At 44.4% G+C, this 14,138-nt stretch overlaps 1 protein-coding gene across 14 annotated transcripts in view; it reads right to left on the bottom strand.

Annotated features, from left to right (window-relative positions):
* The window catches only part of PPFIBP1 (PPFIB scaffold protein 1), a 117,993-nt gene that overhangs the window by 6,968 nt on the left and 96,887 nt on the right, over positions 1-14,138 (bottom strand). For 9 of the 14 annotated variants that reach the window (XM_076343514.1, XM_076343536.1, XM_076343551.1 and 6 more), the window contains 8 exons: positions 13,057-13,086; positions 10,947-11,118; positions 9,420-9,452; positions 6,955-7,096; positions 6,547-6,675; positions 5,717-5,867; positions 4,387-4,498; positions 4,151-4,239 (listed from right to left, as the gene is read on the bottom strand). In XM_076343514.1, the coding sequence (XP_076199629.1) occupies positions 4,151-4,239; positions 4,387-4,498; positions 5,717-5,867; positions 6,547-6,675; positions 6,955-7,096; positions 9,420-9,452; positions 10,947-11,118; positions 13,057-13,086 (858 nt within the window). The remainder of the gene's footprint in view (positions 1-4,150; positions 4,240-4,386; positions 4,499-5,716; positions 5,868-6,546; positions 6,676-6,954; positions 7,097-9,419; positions 9,453-10,946; positions 11,119-13,056; positions 13,087-14,138) is intronic. The other 5 variants (XM_076343544.1, XM_076343601.1, XM_076343618.1 and 2 more) reach the window with 1 other exon arrangement.

Below are 14,138 nucleotides of genomic sequence, written 5' to 3'. Positions count from 1 at the left end.
TTCCTGTGTTGCTCTGTACCAGCTCCTGGGCGATGTTCTTCACACAGGGTACAGAGTTTAGTACAAGAAACCTGGGGTAACAAGGAGGGGAGAGGGTGAGATGACATATCCTCAGCGATCTGATTAGAACCACGACAGCTTTCCAAACACAGTGCATCAGACTCACCTGGCATTTGCATTTAATCCTGCCAAAAGTTTTAATACCACAAATGTCCAGCTGAAAGTTTAACTGAAACCAATAAATTACCCTGAAAATAGAGGCATTCTGTACGGTCAGAATGAAAAAAAAGAGGGAAGAAGAAAAACAGAAGGTGTGTCAGGTTGGTTTCCCAGAACTGCAAATGAGAAATGTTTTTTAAAATGCTTGTCACAGTGATGGAACGATGGAAAGGGTGACCATACCCAGGCTGTGGAGAGGCTCACCTTAAGTCTCCTTGGCCCCAGCTCACCATCACTGTGTAGCTCCTACCTTGTGCAGGCACTCGCTACAGTTCGAGGGAAGGAGGGCAGGTTGGCCAGGAGCACCGACTGCCCCTCACACATGCCAAAGGAGCACGCTGGACACATGGGCAGCCTGAAGCTTGGCTCTGTGACAAGGCACCACAAGGCAACTTGGCTGTGCCTTTGCACCACACCATTTTCAGCACGGGATGAGCCACTTCTCACACATTGCAGGGCAAGAGCCTGCAAAGGCAGGGCCACACTCCTCCCTGCAGTGCATCGGTAATACTAACAAAAGCAGTTGGTTCTTTCTCCAAAAGCTCGATCCTTGCAATGTTTTTTACCTAAACAGTCATCTCACGGGGGACTTATTTTATAGCTCGCACAGACCGGCTGTTTAGGCTCCCACCAGTGTCCGTGGAAAGCGTCAGGCATCTCTTAGGACAATTTGTGCCATGCTAAGGAATGAGATAGTGCCTCACAGTGCCCCCCTCTCTGCACTGACCACAGGGCACAGATGACTGCTTTCGGCTGGACATGTAGCTTTTGGATGTCAAGAGCCAGCAGAGATGAGTTCCACCCTTCATGACTACAGTAGCAAGCAGGAGTTTTGCTTTGGCTCCACTGAAGTTCCCTCTTCTCCTTCTTGTACTCAGGGCTCCTTCAAATCACCAAGGAGGGGAGAGACAGGGCCTTCTGGCACCCAAGGGGGCTCAACTCACAGGACACGTGTGGTGGACAATGGCGAAGGTGACAGAAGGTTTAGATGAGGCTCCCAGATTAAAAAAGGCTGCTGACGCTACCCAACACCCTGACCTGCTGACAGGTTTGCAACCTAAGAAATGCAGAAGATGTCACATTTTGCCCACCTCTGGTTTCATTCCACTGACTAGCCCCACAAATTTAGCATTTCAAAAACAAAATAATCAGATTTTCTCTCATTCAAGAAGCCAAGCCATGAAAAACTTGTAAGGAGGAGTACATGACAGGCCTGGCTAGACTTCCCAGCTTGCATCCTGCTGCTGCCACTCCACAGGAGTGCTACAAAAGAAAAACCTCCCGTGCACTGGAACTATGATCACATGCTGTGAGACTTGCATTCCTGCTAAGGTAGGCGAGTTGTAACTGAGTCCTAACTCAGTTGTAACTGAGTCCTAACTATGCCATTAAGTGTCTCAAAGTCCAATTCTCTGCTGGTGCAAGGTGACTGACAGATAAATTTATGCATCCTTGTGCCAGGGTTAACCTGGCTTAATATGTTTTAGCATTACTTATGTGTTACAAATACAGGACTCTATTTTGTCAGAATATTTAAGACGAAATTCTTCGCTTGCCCAAGTAAACTCTAAGATTAGAGTTTCTATTTTGTGGTTTGCTAAGTCAGGGTAACTTCATGTGATCTTTTTAAAAAGTGTTTCTTTCATACTTTGCATATAGCTGTATTTAGTTGGTCGTTTACACTGAAGCTGCTGTTACAATTTGATGTTTAAACACTGCCTAAAAATATCCCTAGTGATCTACAATTAAAGGGAAGCAACAGAAAGAGTATCTATTTAAAAGGCAAAGCTCCTGCTACACATCCCTCCTCTGTCCACCTATTACTTTCCTTTCTTTATTAATAGAAAAAAGACTGACTGTTGAATAAGACAAGTTTCCTTACAAACACAAGATCAAGCTCAATGGAGCCTACTGGCATCAGATCTCCAAGACTTAAGAAGCAGAAGAAAGAAACTGCCTTCTACTTTTATATTAATGTCCGAACACAAAAAACTAAAGGAAACAAACACCAAACCACACTACATAAGCAGCGAGTATTTAACATTTGACCAAAATGGACTCAACAGCAAAGTCATGCCAGGTAGCTGAGGCAGGTCAGTCCTGGGCAGTGGCTGCAGTTCCTCAGCAGCGCTACGCTTGTCTTACAGGAGGAGAGTTAGATGGATCAACCCTAGGCTTCCTCCTGGTGCTATTGTAAAGCCTATACAAAATACATGCAAATGTGGCATAAAAAAGTAACTTTTACTCTGCCTGTGGCATGGCTCATGAGAGAACAGGAGTGCGATTGATTTCTTCTTTGTTATACAGAAGGAATTAATATTGGCGATGCTCAGTTTGCATTTGTCTCTCCAGAGAAGAACAAAGGTCTTATCTCATCTTACCTGAGACCTTACACAAAGGAAACCTGCTGGGTTGGCTTCACCTGACCAGCAGTAAAGTGGTGAGCTGACGCTGGTGCTAAGCATTTCGAAATAAATTATTCAAAAGCTACTAAATGTAGCCTGTTTTCACACAAGCTGGCTCTTAAAACTGCAATTTTCTTCAAAGGAAATGGCTTGGGGTTTCTTTCACCTAGGCATCCACATGAATAGGTAGGTAGGCTGAATGTTTGCTCACTGAAGAAAAAAATTCCACCTACTTCTATTAATTAGTAACAACCTGAAAAGCTAAGGGCCCAGCTGCATAACTGTGACCACAGAATTTGCACACTTTTGTGTACTTACAAGTGCTGCCTGAGCACATCAGCGTCATGCACAACTGTTAAGCACAAGATTGCCCATTTCTCAGTGCATGAGTCTGGGCTCCTGCTTACTATATTTGCTCTTCCACCTTAAGATAGTATCTTTAAAGCTGGAAAGAATATAGGAAATACTTGCAGGTGAGTAGTAGTATCAGGCCTTTTGTTTTCTATAGGTTACAGCTATTAGCATTAGCTTAACACAGGACACCCACTACAGTTTCAAGGGGTCCTTTAAACACTGCAATGAAGCACACAGACAAATACAGCATTATGGCATATCCTTTTAGCAGTAGCGATGCCTCCGGCACTCTGACCTCCCTCAGCCTTCTCCCTTCAATTATCCAGAAAATTTGACGACCTGATTTATGAACCATTCAACATCTTTGAAATTATTGTCAGAAAGTCTCATGAGGCACACGAGATGTTTAGCTGTTGAAGTTTGGACTTCACAGACTTCACAACTTTCTGCTCTAGGAAGCCACAAGCCAGATCACTGTGATCTGCTCTTTGGCTCCTTGTGGACACTGGATCCCATAAGATGCCTGTAAGGGACCCGAGAATGGCTGTCTGTGACATGAGAGCTGGCCAAGCAGCTATAGATCCCGTTCTGCACCCCACAAGTGGGCTGCTTGTGGGGCCAGCCAGGATTCAGCCAGTGGCCACTCGCACCGGAGGGCCAAGGGGAAGAAGGTTGGCAATGGTGGCTGGTGGCAGCGCCTCCTCTCCAGTCACAGCCAGCTGTCTCTCAGGGCCAGCTGCTGCCTGGACTCACCCCTTCCCTCTTATAGCAGGGGCTCCTGGTGTGTTTGGAGCTGGGGCTGCCGCTGGGGGAAGGCTTGGGGGAGGCTGAGAGGAGGTGAATGTGGAAAGGGGAGAAGGCTGCTTGCAGAGGTGTGTGGTAGGGCACGGATCCCGGTGCTGTGGGGTGCAAAAAAGGTTGCTGCCGCTGGCAAATTGACCCAAAGGGAGCAGGAGGAAAATGGAGGCTGGGATGGAGAGAGGAGGATGTTAAGTGAATATAGTATCTATGCAGTTGCAACAATAGGCGCAGGGAAAGCAGGTCTCTCTAGTCTCACCTGGTCTTTAGTGAGCTATGTGGAGGTATGCCCCCATGCATTAAAGTGGGAAGAAACTGTCCTGGAAACTAAGAACACAAACAAGATGTCAGGAAAAGAAATGCCATTTACTCACCACGCTCATGTAATGGAGCATTCGGCCATCCACCTTTCCTTCATCAAACTGGGTCTTATACTGGGGGAGGCCAATGTCATCCAGCCACCCTAAGGCAGAGACAGACACTCATGTTAGCATGGTAGCCAAGTTACCTAGCACCAGTTAAGGGTTATTCTCACTCTTTGAGCCCCAAATTAGCCATGATTAGGAACGCCTATCAAAAGTTGCTGCTTCAGCATATAATAAAATCTTACTGGTAACCCAGTGGTAATCCAGTTTTCCATGATTGTTTTCCTCTTCAGACCCAAGTGCCTGCAGAGCAAGCTGAAGCTTCTTCCGATGCAATGGGTGCTTTATCCCAAGCTCCTGTGAAAGGAAGGAAAGCAGCAAACCTAGAGACAATCCTGTATTTTATTTCTCCCCCTGCTGAATTACAAATGGTCACACTGTACACAGCACTTGGTGGTGACTTGGCAGGTGTATTTTCTATTTGCTGAATATCAGCATCATTTTAGCACATGTTCAGCACTAGGGAAAGGCCCACTCACTGTGGTGGATTAATTTCAAAACGTGGTGGACTCCAAACTGTATGAAAATGTCGGCCACAATATTCTCATACCAGGCTAAAAAAAACCCCACAATATAAAACATGTTAGCATTCAGAAAAATACTTGATGGGATTATTTCCTTCCCTCCCACTTGGGTAGGTAAGGTTAAAAGAATTATTTAGTTAAGAGCACATGAAGGTCCCAGGAATTACTGAAATTTATTAATACTTCCAAATGCATAACACCTTCCCCGGTTTAGCTCCAAGTGCAGCCATTCCAGGATCTCTTCAATCCCATATACACTTTCACCAGTGCTTGCTAGTTAACGTTACCTCTGATAAAATTATTACAAGCCACTCTTGTCCGTATCACGGTTTTCTTATTCTGGTTGTAGTATAACTGCAACTTTGAATTAGCTCACTCCCTCGTTGAGAAAACAGGCTTACTATTTGGTGAGGATAGTGATTTTTAAAAGCTGAAAATTCAAATGTTAGCAAATACTGTGGATTCAAAGTATAGATTGAATCAACTTTTTTAATGTTTCTAGTTTTAGAAAACAAGATGTGAGCAATTCTATAACGATTTAAGACGAAGAAACTGATCACCCTTGTGTGCAACAAATCTTCATTCTTGCGTAAAATGTGCAGAAAATATAGGCAGACCAAACCAGCAGCTTTTTACCCCTTTCTCACACAGTGTACCATACACAAGTGCTAATGAATCTACAAACCCACATGATAACGAGGCATTCTTGTGTGCATGTTTTTAAAGTGGCATAGCCGATTGATATATCCATGCTTAATGAAGTTTAACTTCATATTTGTAATTATCAGTTTCATTACAGAGAATTACATTTCTACGAAACTTCATTAAAAAGAAACAGATTTGGCATTGCTACAGATGACAAAATTTTAAAAATTCATCTTTTCAATTTTTTTTTTTTTTACTGGATGCACCTTACAGACATGATGCACATGCACAGAAATAGCAATTTTTTGTACGTTTAATTGAAAGGAGTGTTTCCAGTATTTCTCACCTTTTCCAGATCCTGCTGAGAAGCCTGCAGAAGTGTTTGCCCAGACAGTATCCAGTGTTTGCCATTACTAATGTAAAAGCCTAGCCCTTGGTCCTGGAGCCAGTTGCAAACCTGCTCCTTTGTCCACTTTGCGAATGGCATGTCCAGCTCACTACAGAAGATTTTACCAAAAAAAGACTGATAAATCCCATGTCTCAAATCTCCTCTTCTCATGCATAACGATAAAACCAAAACCTAAGCCTAATTCACGAGTATTCTGTGGGAGCTGGGACAATCTCGATGGGAGAACGTGCATCACGGTCGACTGTTAGCTGAGCCTCGTGAGGCAGAGGGTGTCTCTACTTCTGAACTGTCAGCGCTGAACCATGAAGCGCTGATCGCTGCTGATCTCCTGTCACTATCACAATAAACACAGTCTATTAACACCACTGAAACAACCACCTCTGCTGCTACGGTGCCTAAAACTCTGAAATAAGATCATAATGTTTTACTTTAGCCTTTAATCCCCAAAAGCGCAGCCGGAAATGTACCAGAGGAATATCTGCCATTGCCACATGAGGGCTCACACCCCACTTTGCACAGCCTCACAGCTGCACTCCTGCAAAGCCGTGGACAAGGAAGGCTCCACTCGCAGCAGGACCCCACCACCCAACCAACCTCAAGCCCGCAAAAACCATCTCTCAAAGGAGGAAACAGCCTGGATCCGCCTGCTTCCATTTGCCAGGAGAGGGGACATTTCATTTTGGCACTGTGCTTCTCCTTTGGACCCCGTGCTCGACTGGAGCTGCCGGGAAGGCAAGCACCAGCACACTTTGCACCACTCGTCTTACTTGTGAGACTGCCCCAGGTCTCGAGACCAGCCCAGTCGTGGCCCCGCTGTTGCTCTTGTCCCTCCTCTTTTGAACTCCGTCTCGGACATGTCATCTGGGTTGAAGGTAGTAGACTGACTTCTTTTGAGTCTAGTTTAAAGGAAGAAAGCATATTCACATTTGGCTAAGGAAAAGGCATGCTTCTACTACCGCAACCAATATAGGTAAGATCTCCTGCGGGGTTTGTAGCTCTTCCCCCACCCCCCCACTGACCTGCTGTTAGCTCCCTCAAACACCACACTGGCTCCTGCTCTTGAGACAGTAAACCATGGAGCCACAGGTTGGAGGGAGAAAAAGGGAAGATGTGTTCCCAGCAAACGCACGTGCAAGCCCCAGCTCTGGAGAAGTCATTTATCATCTTTTACTTACTTTCCAAATAACCTCTTGATCCCTCTGGCCTTTTTCTTGGAATCTGGAGAAGGTGGAGTCATCTGTAGACTATCCGTTTCTTTTGGGCGAGGGGGCAAGCCAGCCAGATCCAAGTGATCTGCAGATCCCTTCTCCGTTTCAGCTATTAGAAAGCAAAAGCCCTGTCAAGATTCACTTGCGCAGGACTGTACAGACACACTCCTGAACTCAGGAATGACTCTTGCTAAAATTATTGAGAGCCATCATGTTAAGAAAATGGGGCAAAGAGGGATGGGAAAATCCAGGAGAAACTCCTGGATTCCTCCTTCATGGGCCTGACTGGGAACACTCCAAGGCAATGCTCTGCACCAGTTAAGTGCCTTGCATCCAAGGTGGGCAAAAAACACCTTGCGAACCAATCAGTCAATTAAATCCCAAGTTTACTCTTCCTTGGGAAGTGCTCCTACAGTCCTTTCACAGACAGAGCTGAGGCACATGTGTGCCCAGGAACAATTCAGTGCCATGGCAGGGCACCAAACCAGGAGTCCCCAAAGCAGAGAAGAATAAATAATTTCCCTGCAGACATCTTTCCTAATAACTTGCAGTATCCCATAAGTTCCCCATCCAGGAAATCCCAGCAACAAACAACTCCTCCTGCCCCAGGAGCAGGAGGGCCCTTTTTCCCCTCACTTCTGCAAATTGTGGAATATTGTAGTCCTCTGCAGAGAAACACCAGGGAGTTTAGGCTCTGTCTGAACTAGATCTTCTCTTTCGAGGGATGCATAAAACATCTCTGAGAGACCCTACACATTACCACCCACTCTAAAAGCACTAGATCTTTGATCTGTAGCTGTTGTTTTCTATGACAACAAACCTAAGGGCTCTTGTCCCCAAAAGGGAAGTTGTCACAAGATTGTTTAGTAAAAGCTAAACTAACAAAGAAGAAAACTATTTTAAGATCATTTAAAAAGAAAACTAAAATAATTGCAATATCTATTAGGCTACGTAAGCAGAGATGTGCCAGCAAGTGCCAGATAGCTGAATAAAACCACCACGTGGAGTTTATGCCACTTACTTGCTGAGGAACAGTGACAGCATGAGCCTGTTCAGATGAAGCAGCCGTGGCAAGGCAGCCTGCAGCAGGCTGACAGTCAGGCCTGTAACCACTTTTACCATCTTTTAACGTGGCTGTGTAATTAGGTGACCATCATTTGTTTTTGAAATCGACTCTCAGACTTCCAGGCAAAAACCAAACAAGTTACATGAATCAAGGTAGAGCATATATTGCTGGGACGTGGTCTCAGGCCACAGAGTTAACGCTGAGGTGGCTGCAATGTGCCACGAACAGCAACAAACTGCAGGCTTCACCAGTGTATCTTTCTGCTGGGCAAAGTTTAGATGATTCAGCCAGAATACATTTGAACATGTCCCATTTTCCACCGATGCTTCAGATGTTAAACCTTGCAGTGAAGCAACAAGGTCACATAAAAGATTATTTCTGGGCACTTTGGTTTGACTGCTATCGAATACGGGGATCCTGCCAGTGAGAGACAGCACTAACGTTGAACCAGGCTTTTGCATTTGTGGTTTTTGCTTTACTTGTATAAGAAAAAGTGCTAGCTTAGAAAAAACAACATTTAAACAGAATTCTAGAGAGAGAATACCAGGACAAGGTTGGGTGCATTAGTAGCAGAGATTTGCGGGTATTGCAACGTTTGCTCCTTGTACCTCGCTCCCTTTCATGCATTAACGCAACCCCGTAGAACAGCCGACGTTTAAGGGGCCACATAGGAAACCAAGAGGGTCCAGAGCACTTGGTCTCTTCGTCAGCGAGGGGCACGCCGGGTGGCTGTACAACCACCCCGACTGACACAGCTCTGCTTGCTAAGGCAGGGCCCTGCAGGTCTTACCTGCCCTTGCCAGAACCACCCAGGGAACGCTCACATCACAAGACTGGTTTTTACTACGTGAAAGGCTCCATCCCCATCTGCCCCAATTATTTCTCATTCATTTATTATATAATAAATATAACTACATCTTAGAAGAGGAATTACGTATCCTTTCCCCCAGAACTCCCCTAAGTGAACACCCAGGAAATATACCTCCTCATTCCCTGCTTTGCCACCCTTTAAGCTCTTCCAGGGGCTCCAGGACAGATGACAGCACAAAGGTGCCTCTGGTATTTAAACATCACCGATTCTCACCTGCTACCTTGGTCTGTGGGTAACTTTGTGCTCAAAGTTACGGCAAAGGTCTCTGCAAATTAACCCGCAATCTCTCTCATTAGTAGCAGTTACTGGGAAATGGTGCAGCTGACTTTTAGCAGAGGGCAGATGTTACATGAAAACTCCTTTTAGTGATGGACAAAAGTTTCGATGCAGAACTCTGGTGTCTAGTTCTTGTTTGAAAAGTGTGTGGCCATAACCAGCTGTTAGCAGCAATCACAACACAGCGCTGGTACAGGCAGACATGCAGGATTACTATACCTAAAGTAGGTGCACTTGCACTTCGACTGCGATCTTCAGATATCCAAACAACGCACATAACCACACGCAGCACAACGGGAGAGAACACGCAGAGGGACAAGGTAAAACACAGTTCAAAACTTACGTCAGCAAAATACAAGACAAGAGGGAGGTACATGAGACACATGCGCCACACACAATGCTGAATTCACACAGAGATTAGGATTACCAATTCACTGTTAATCCCCCTCTCACAAAAAAGAAATGCAGTAGAGCTCTGTGGTGGAGAGGGTAAAACAGCACCGCAGTCACTTCGGTGCAGGGGGGTCACTTGCTCCATGACACATTGGGCAGGTGACTCACGCAGGCTCCCATGAGGTGGCAAGTATCTGGACACCAGCTTTACAGATGGAAGCACTGAAATCTGGATAACAGAAATAACTTACTCGAATTCACAGGACCCTGATCTAGATGGCCCATCTTCCAATCCTTTACGACAGCCACAAGTATTCCACTTTGTTAGACAAATTAATTTCAGGATGAAACAAGTGATTACACAAAAGCACACATGAAATAAACCAAAGCAAAGAGTCTAACCCTCAGAATAGACTGTACATCTATTCCAAGTAAGCTAGCAAGTTCCCATGCTATATGTCACAGGCAAATATGGGCAATGTATAATAAATGTGTAGGTATGTTATTTCTTTTGAACAAAAGTCTAAAATCGTCTTTGACTAAGTACGAACAGGAGACTCTTCTGCTCAACAAAGCAGAAGCTATCCCCCTTCAGGCTTCTGAAAGATAGAGTTAAATTCCCAAATCTCGTGCAAGAGAAAGCCAAAAACTTTAGATGAATGGCAGTAGATCTGATGCACAAACTCACTTGATGCTTGAACTGGAACAGTGGAAAGACTACTACAGCAGCGCAGTGAATGCAAGTAGGATTTCAGTTGGTGGCAACAGTGACTTCTGCATTAAGCAGAACATTTTGTTTATTTCTTTGTCATGTGCACATGTCATCAAATGGCAATACCAAAACAACCCCCCCTCCATTACAGGTCCAAAAATCAACATGAGCTTGAATAACTTGTCAGTCCTGTTCCTGTTGTCACCATCTCTTTTTCAAGGCTGCCTTAAATACACATAAAATAAAGAGGAAGACTGAGTGCTGCTGCCTCATTTCTGTACATCTGAAAGCCTTATGAAAGATAAACTGAGGATGGACCCAGGGGAAAAAAAAGCCCACAGATCCCATGTATGAACTACTGCCAGACAGCTAGCATTTCAAAACAGCAGCAATCCACTACAAGGTCCCAGGGGAGATATCACAGCAGAGGTTGAAACAGATCAAATACTTCATTACATCAGTGAGGTTTTTTTCTGGTTTTTTTTGTTGCTGTTTGGTATTTTCCAAACATTCTGCTGAGAAAAGTACCATGAAGTCACAGTGAGATTAAGGCTGGCCTTCCTGCTTCTTAAGACAGTTAACAGCTGTTGTTAAAACCCTTCAAAATACACAGAATCTGCATGCAGGTGCATGATACCTACCCAGATTAGGGGCACTCGCAGTCCTCTTGTTATTTTTTATCTTGAAAAAGCCTCGTCCAAACGAAGATCTGGCCTTACGGGTACCAAAACTATCCTCGTCGCCTGTGCCACCATGAGAAGGAGACTTTGGAGGGAGGGTTGCGAAATTATTACCTTCCGCAGGAGGTTTAACCTGCTCAAGTTAGGGAAATAAAGATTCAGTATCAGGGAATTGCAAAAGGCCTTTTGAGAGAGACTGCAAAGTGACTGCTGACAGATAATCTGGAGAGTCCCTCTCATTTGTTACAAGAAAACAGAATGTAAAACCATAAAGGAAAACATAAATATGATCTTCGTTTGAATATGTGTCCTGGTTTCGGGACATTTTACAGACATTTCACAGGGGTGGTCCACAGACTAAGGGAATGATATCTGTGTATTATATCAAAGGATTGGAAGGATGGTGGTGGGTAATGAGAATGTATTGGACAGTGTGAGACCTGAGCATGACATAAATGGTATGGAATAAGGGGTGGAGAATGTCCTAGTTTCGGCTGGGATAGAGATAATTTCCTTCCTAGTAGCTGGTACAGTGCTGTGTTTTCGATTTAGGATGAGAATAATGTTGGTAACACACTGATGCTTTAGTTGTTGCTGAGCAGTGCTTACACTAAGTCAAGGACTTTTCAGCTTCTTATACTGCCCTGCGAGGAGGCTGGAGGTGCACAAGAAGCTGGGAGGGGGCACAGCCAGGACAGCTGACCCAAATTGGTCAAAGGGATGTTCCATACCATGTGACATCATGCTCAGCATATAAAGCTGGGGGAAGAAGAAAGAAGGGGGGGATGTTCGGAGTGATGGTGTTTGTCTTCCCAAGTAACCATTAGCGTGATGGAGCCCTGCTTTCCTGGGGATGGCTGAACACCTGCCTGCCGATGGGAAGTAGTGAGTAAATTCTTTGTTTTGCTTTACTTATTAAACTGTCTTTATCTCAACCCATGAGTTCTCACTTTTACTCTTCCGATTCTCTCCCCGATCCCACCCAGGGGGAGTGAGTGAGTGGCTGTGTGGTGCTTAGTTGCTGGCTGGGATTAAACCACGACAGTATGTTCAGGACCCAGGATTACTATCACTACCTTCTAAGAGTAACATGTCTTCTTTAAGATGTTTCTCAGTTTCTGCAAGGCTGGCTTACAGGTATGGAAAAGGTAAAATACAGTTCTGGAAGGCTTTGAACTTTTCCAGCTTTCCAGGGTTTCTGTCTCCCCCACTGGTAGCTGTAGGGGCAGTGCAAAGCAAAGAGAGAGACGAGACCCCCACAGTATATCGGTTCTCTGCCAAGTGTTAGACAGCTCTTTTTGTCTATCACTGCTCTGCAATTTCAGAATTAATGGATTAATTGACTATGTCCACTGCCAAAGCTGAGAGGAAATTAAGTATCAAGCAAGGAGTATAAATGGCAGGACAGACATCAGACACACCACTTAACCAATTTAAAGCAGTAGTTTTAACCTTGCCGGTTGTTTCACTGTCTCTTTAAAAGGAGGAAGCAAACCCATTCACAATCCAAATATGATCCTTTGGCTTTTGCTGAATTGATAGAGCATTCACCCTGCAAGTGGTACCTGAGGTATGTCATCTCTGCTCAGGTCTTGCTATAGGTAGTAATTGTTGCATGCAAACTATGGCCATACAGTACCGCAGGGTAACTGTTCTGCAATGACAGTCTTTTTAGAAACGCAGTTGCTACTCACAGAAAACAATTTGGAAAGCCAAAGGTTTTTAAAGAGACACTAATCAAAGCTAATTACAGAGTCAGTAAAATACTTAATGGTTGCTTTGCTAATTATCTAGTGGTAGAATATGTGGGAGAAACATTAGCTTAGATGGCAACCTTATGCTTAACGAGACTGAAAGATAATCTGTGTGTGACAAAACAAGAACTTGCGGGACACTATGAGCCTGACACTGAAGTGATGGTGACAACCATCATATACTCCTCGCTATCTTGTCTGCAGGTCTGCTATTCCCCCTCTGGAACTGCATGCCGCAATTTCACACAACTGAGCCTTTCAACACCTGCTCACTGTGTTTCTCCATGTACATGCGCAAGTGTGTACACACACGTTACCTCTGTTGGCTTCTGTGCAGAGTCTCTGTCCTGTTTGGGAAAGATTAAGAAAGACAATTAAAAAGTCATGGTTTATAAGCCAGTATGCAATTCATTATGGTTACCCCGAGTTAAATTCTGACTGAAATACCCTTCCCTGCCTATTTTTTTTTCCCCCAAAATAAATCTCTTCACAGGTGTATTTCACACAGATCAATTCTTGCTTTCTTTGAGGTCAGTGGGCTGACATGAAAATACGGCTGCTTCGGTTTACTTTATAAAGGATTAGCTGTGTACATAATTAGCAACATGCAGTCTGTTAAGGCACTAATGGGTACAGCTGGCTGAGGGGAACCAAAGCAGGAATCAGTCAGGGTAGAAGCTAAACAGATAAAACATCCACAGCCTCTGCTTCTTGGCTGTCCAAACAAACAAAAAAAACCCCCTAACCCATGAACTCTAGCTCTCATCATCAAATTCTGGTTACATTTAAGTCCTGTCAACATCCCTCCCGAGCTGTAAGGCACAGCTCAGCGGCTTGGGTATGAGGGAGCTCAGGAGCTTTTAGGAGTTTAGGCTGTCAAAAAAGAGCACAGGAATTGCCCTGATTTGATGACACTGTTAGAGGCTAGCTGCTTTTGGTCACTTCAAAAGAGACCTAAACCGAAGCTATCACCAGGCATACAAAGGCTCAGTAGTTTGTTCCTGACCTTCTAAAACATAGTCACGCCAGACTGTATTTTATAATGCGTTAATTATATGGCCTTCCAAAATTATTCGCTTTAAACACAGGTAGGAAGTGGTAGTGGGGCTTACTTTCTTCTTGTCTTAAATCAGAAAAGCACATCAACTAAAAAAAAACCCAAACCCTCATTATCTGAGGAAAAACATAGCAAGAGAGTCTCAGGTAAACGCCTCATGCAAAAAAAAAAAAAAACCAAACCAAACCCAAAAAAGCGCCTGTGTTTTCAAGGATAGATTTTCTCCTTTAATAAAATCTGGAAGATGTCACATGTATGTGACCATTGCTAACACATGACATGAGGAGCCCTACTCTGACTCAGAATTTCTCAGCAGAAGGCAACAGAGCATCCACGGGGTCA

The sequence above is a fragment of the Aptenodytes patagonicus genome, chromosome 1 (assembly GCF_965638725.1).
Source record: "Aptenodytes patagonicus chromosome 1, bAptPat1.pri.cur, whole genome shotgun sequence".
Classification (NCBI taxonomy): Eukaryota; Metazoa; Chordata; class Aves; order Sphenisciformes; family Spheniscidae; genus Aptenodytes; species Aptenodytes patagonicus.
The sequence above is the reverse complement of the archived record's forward strand: the minus strand, read 5'-3'. Positions and strand labels throughout refer to the sequence as shown.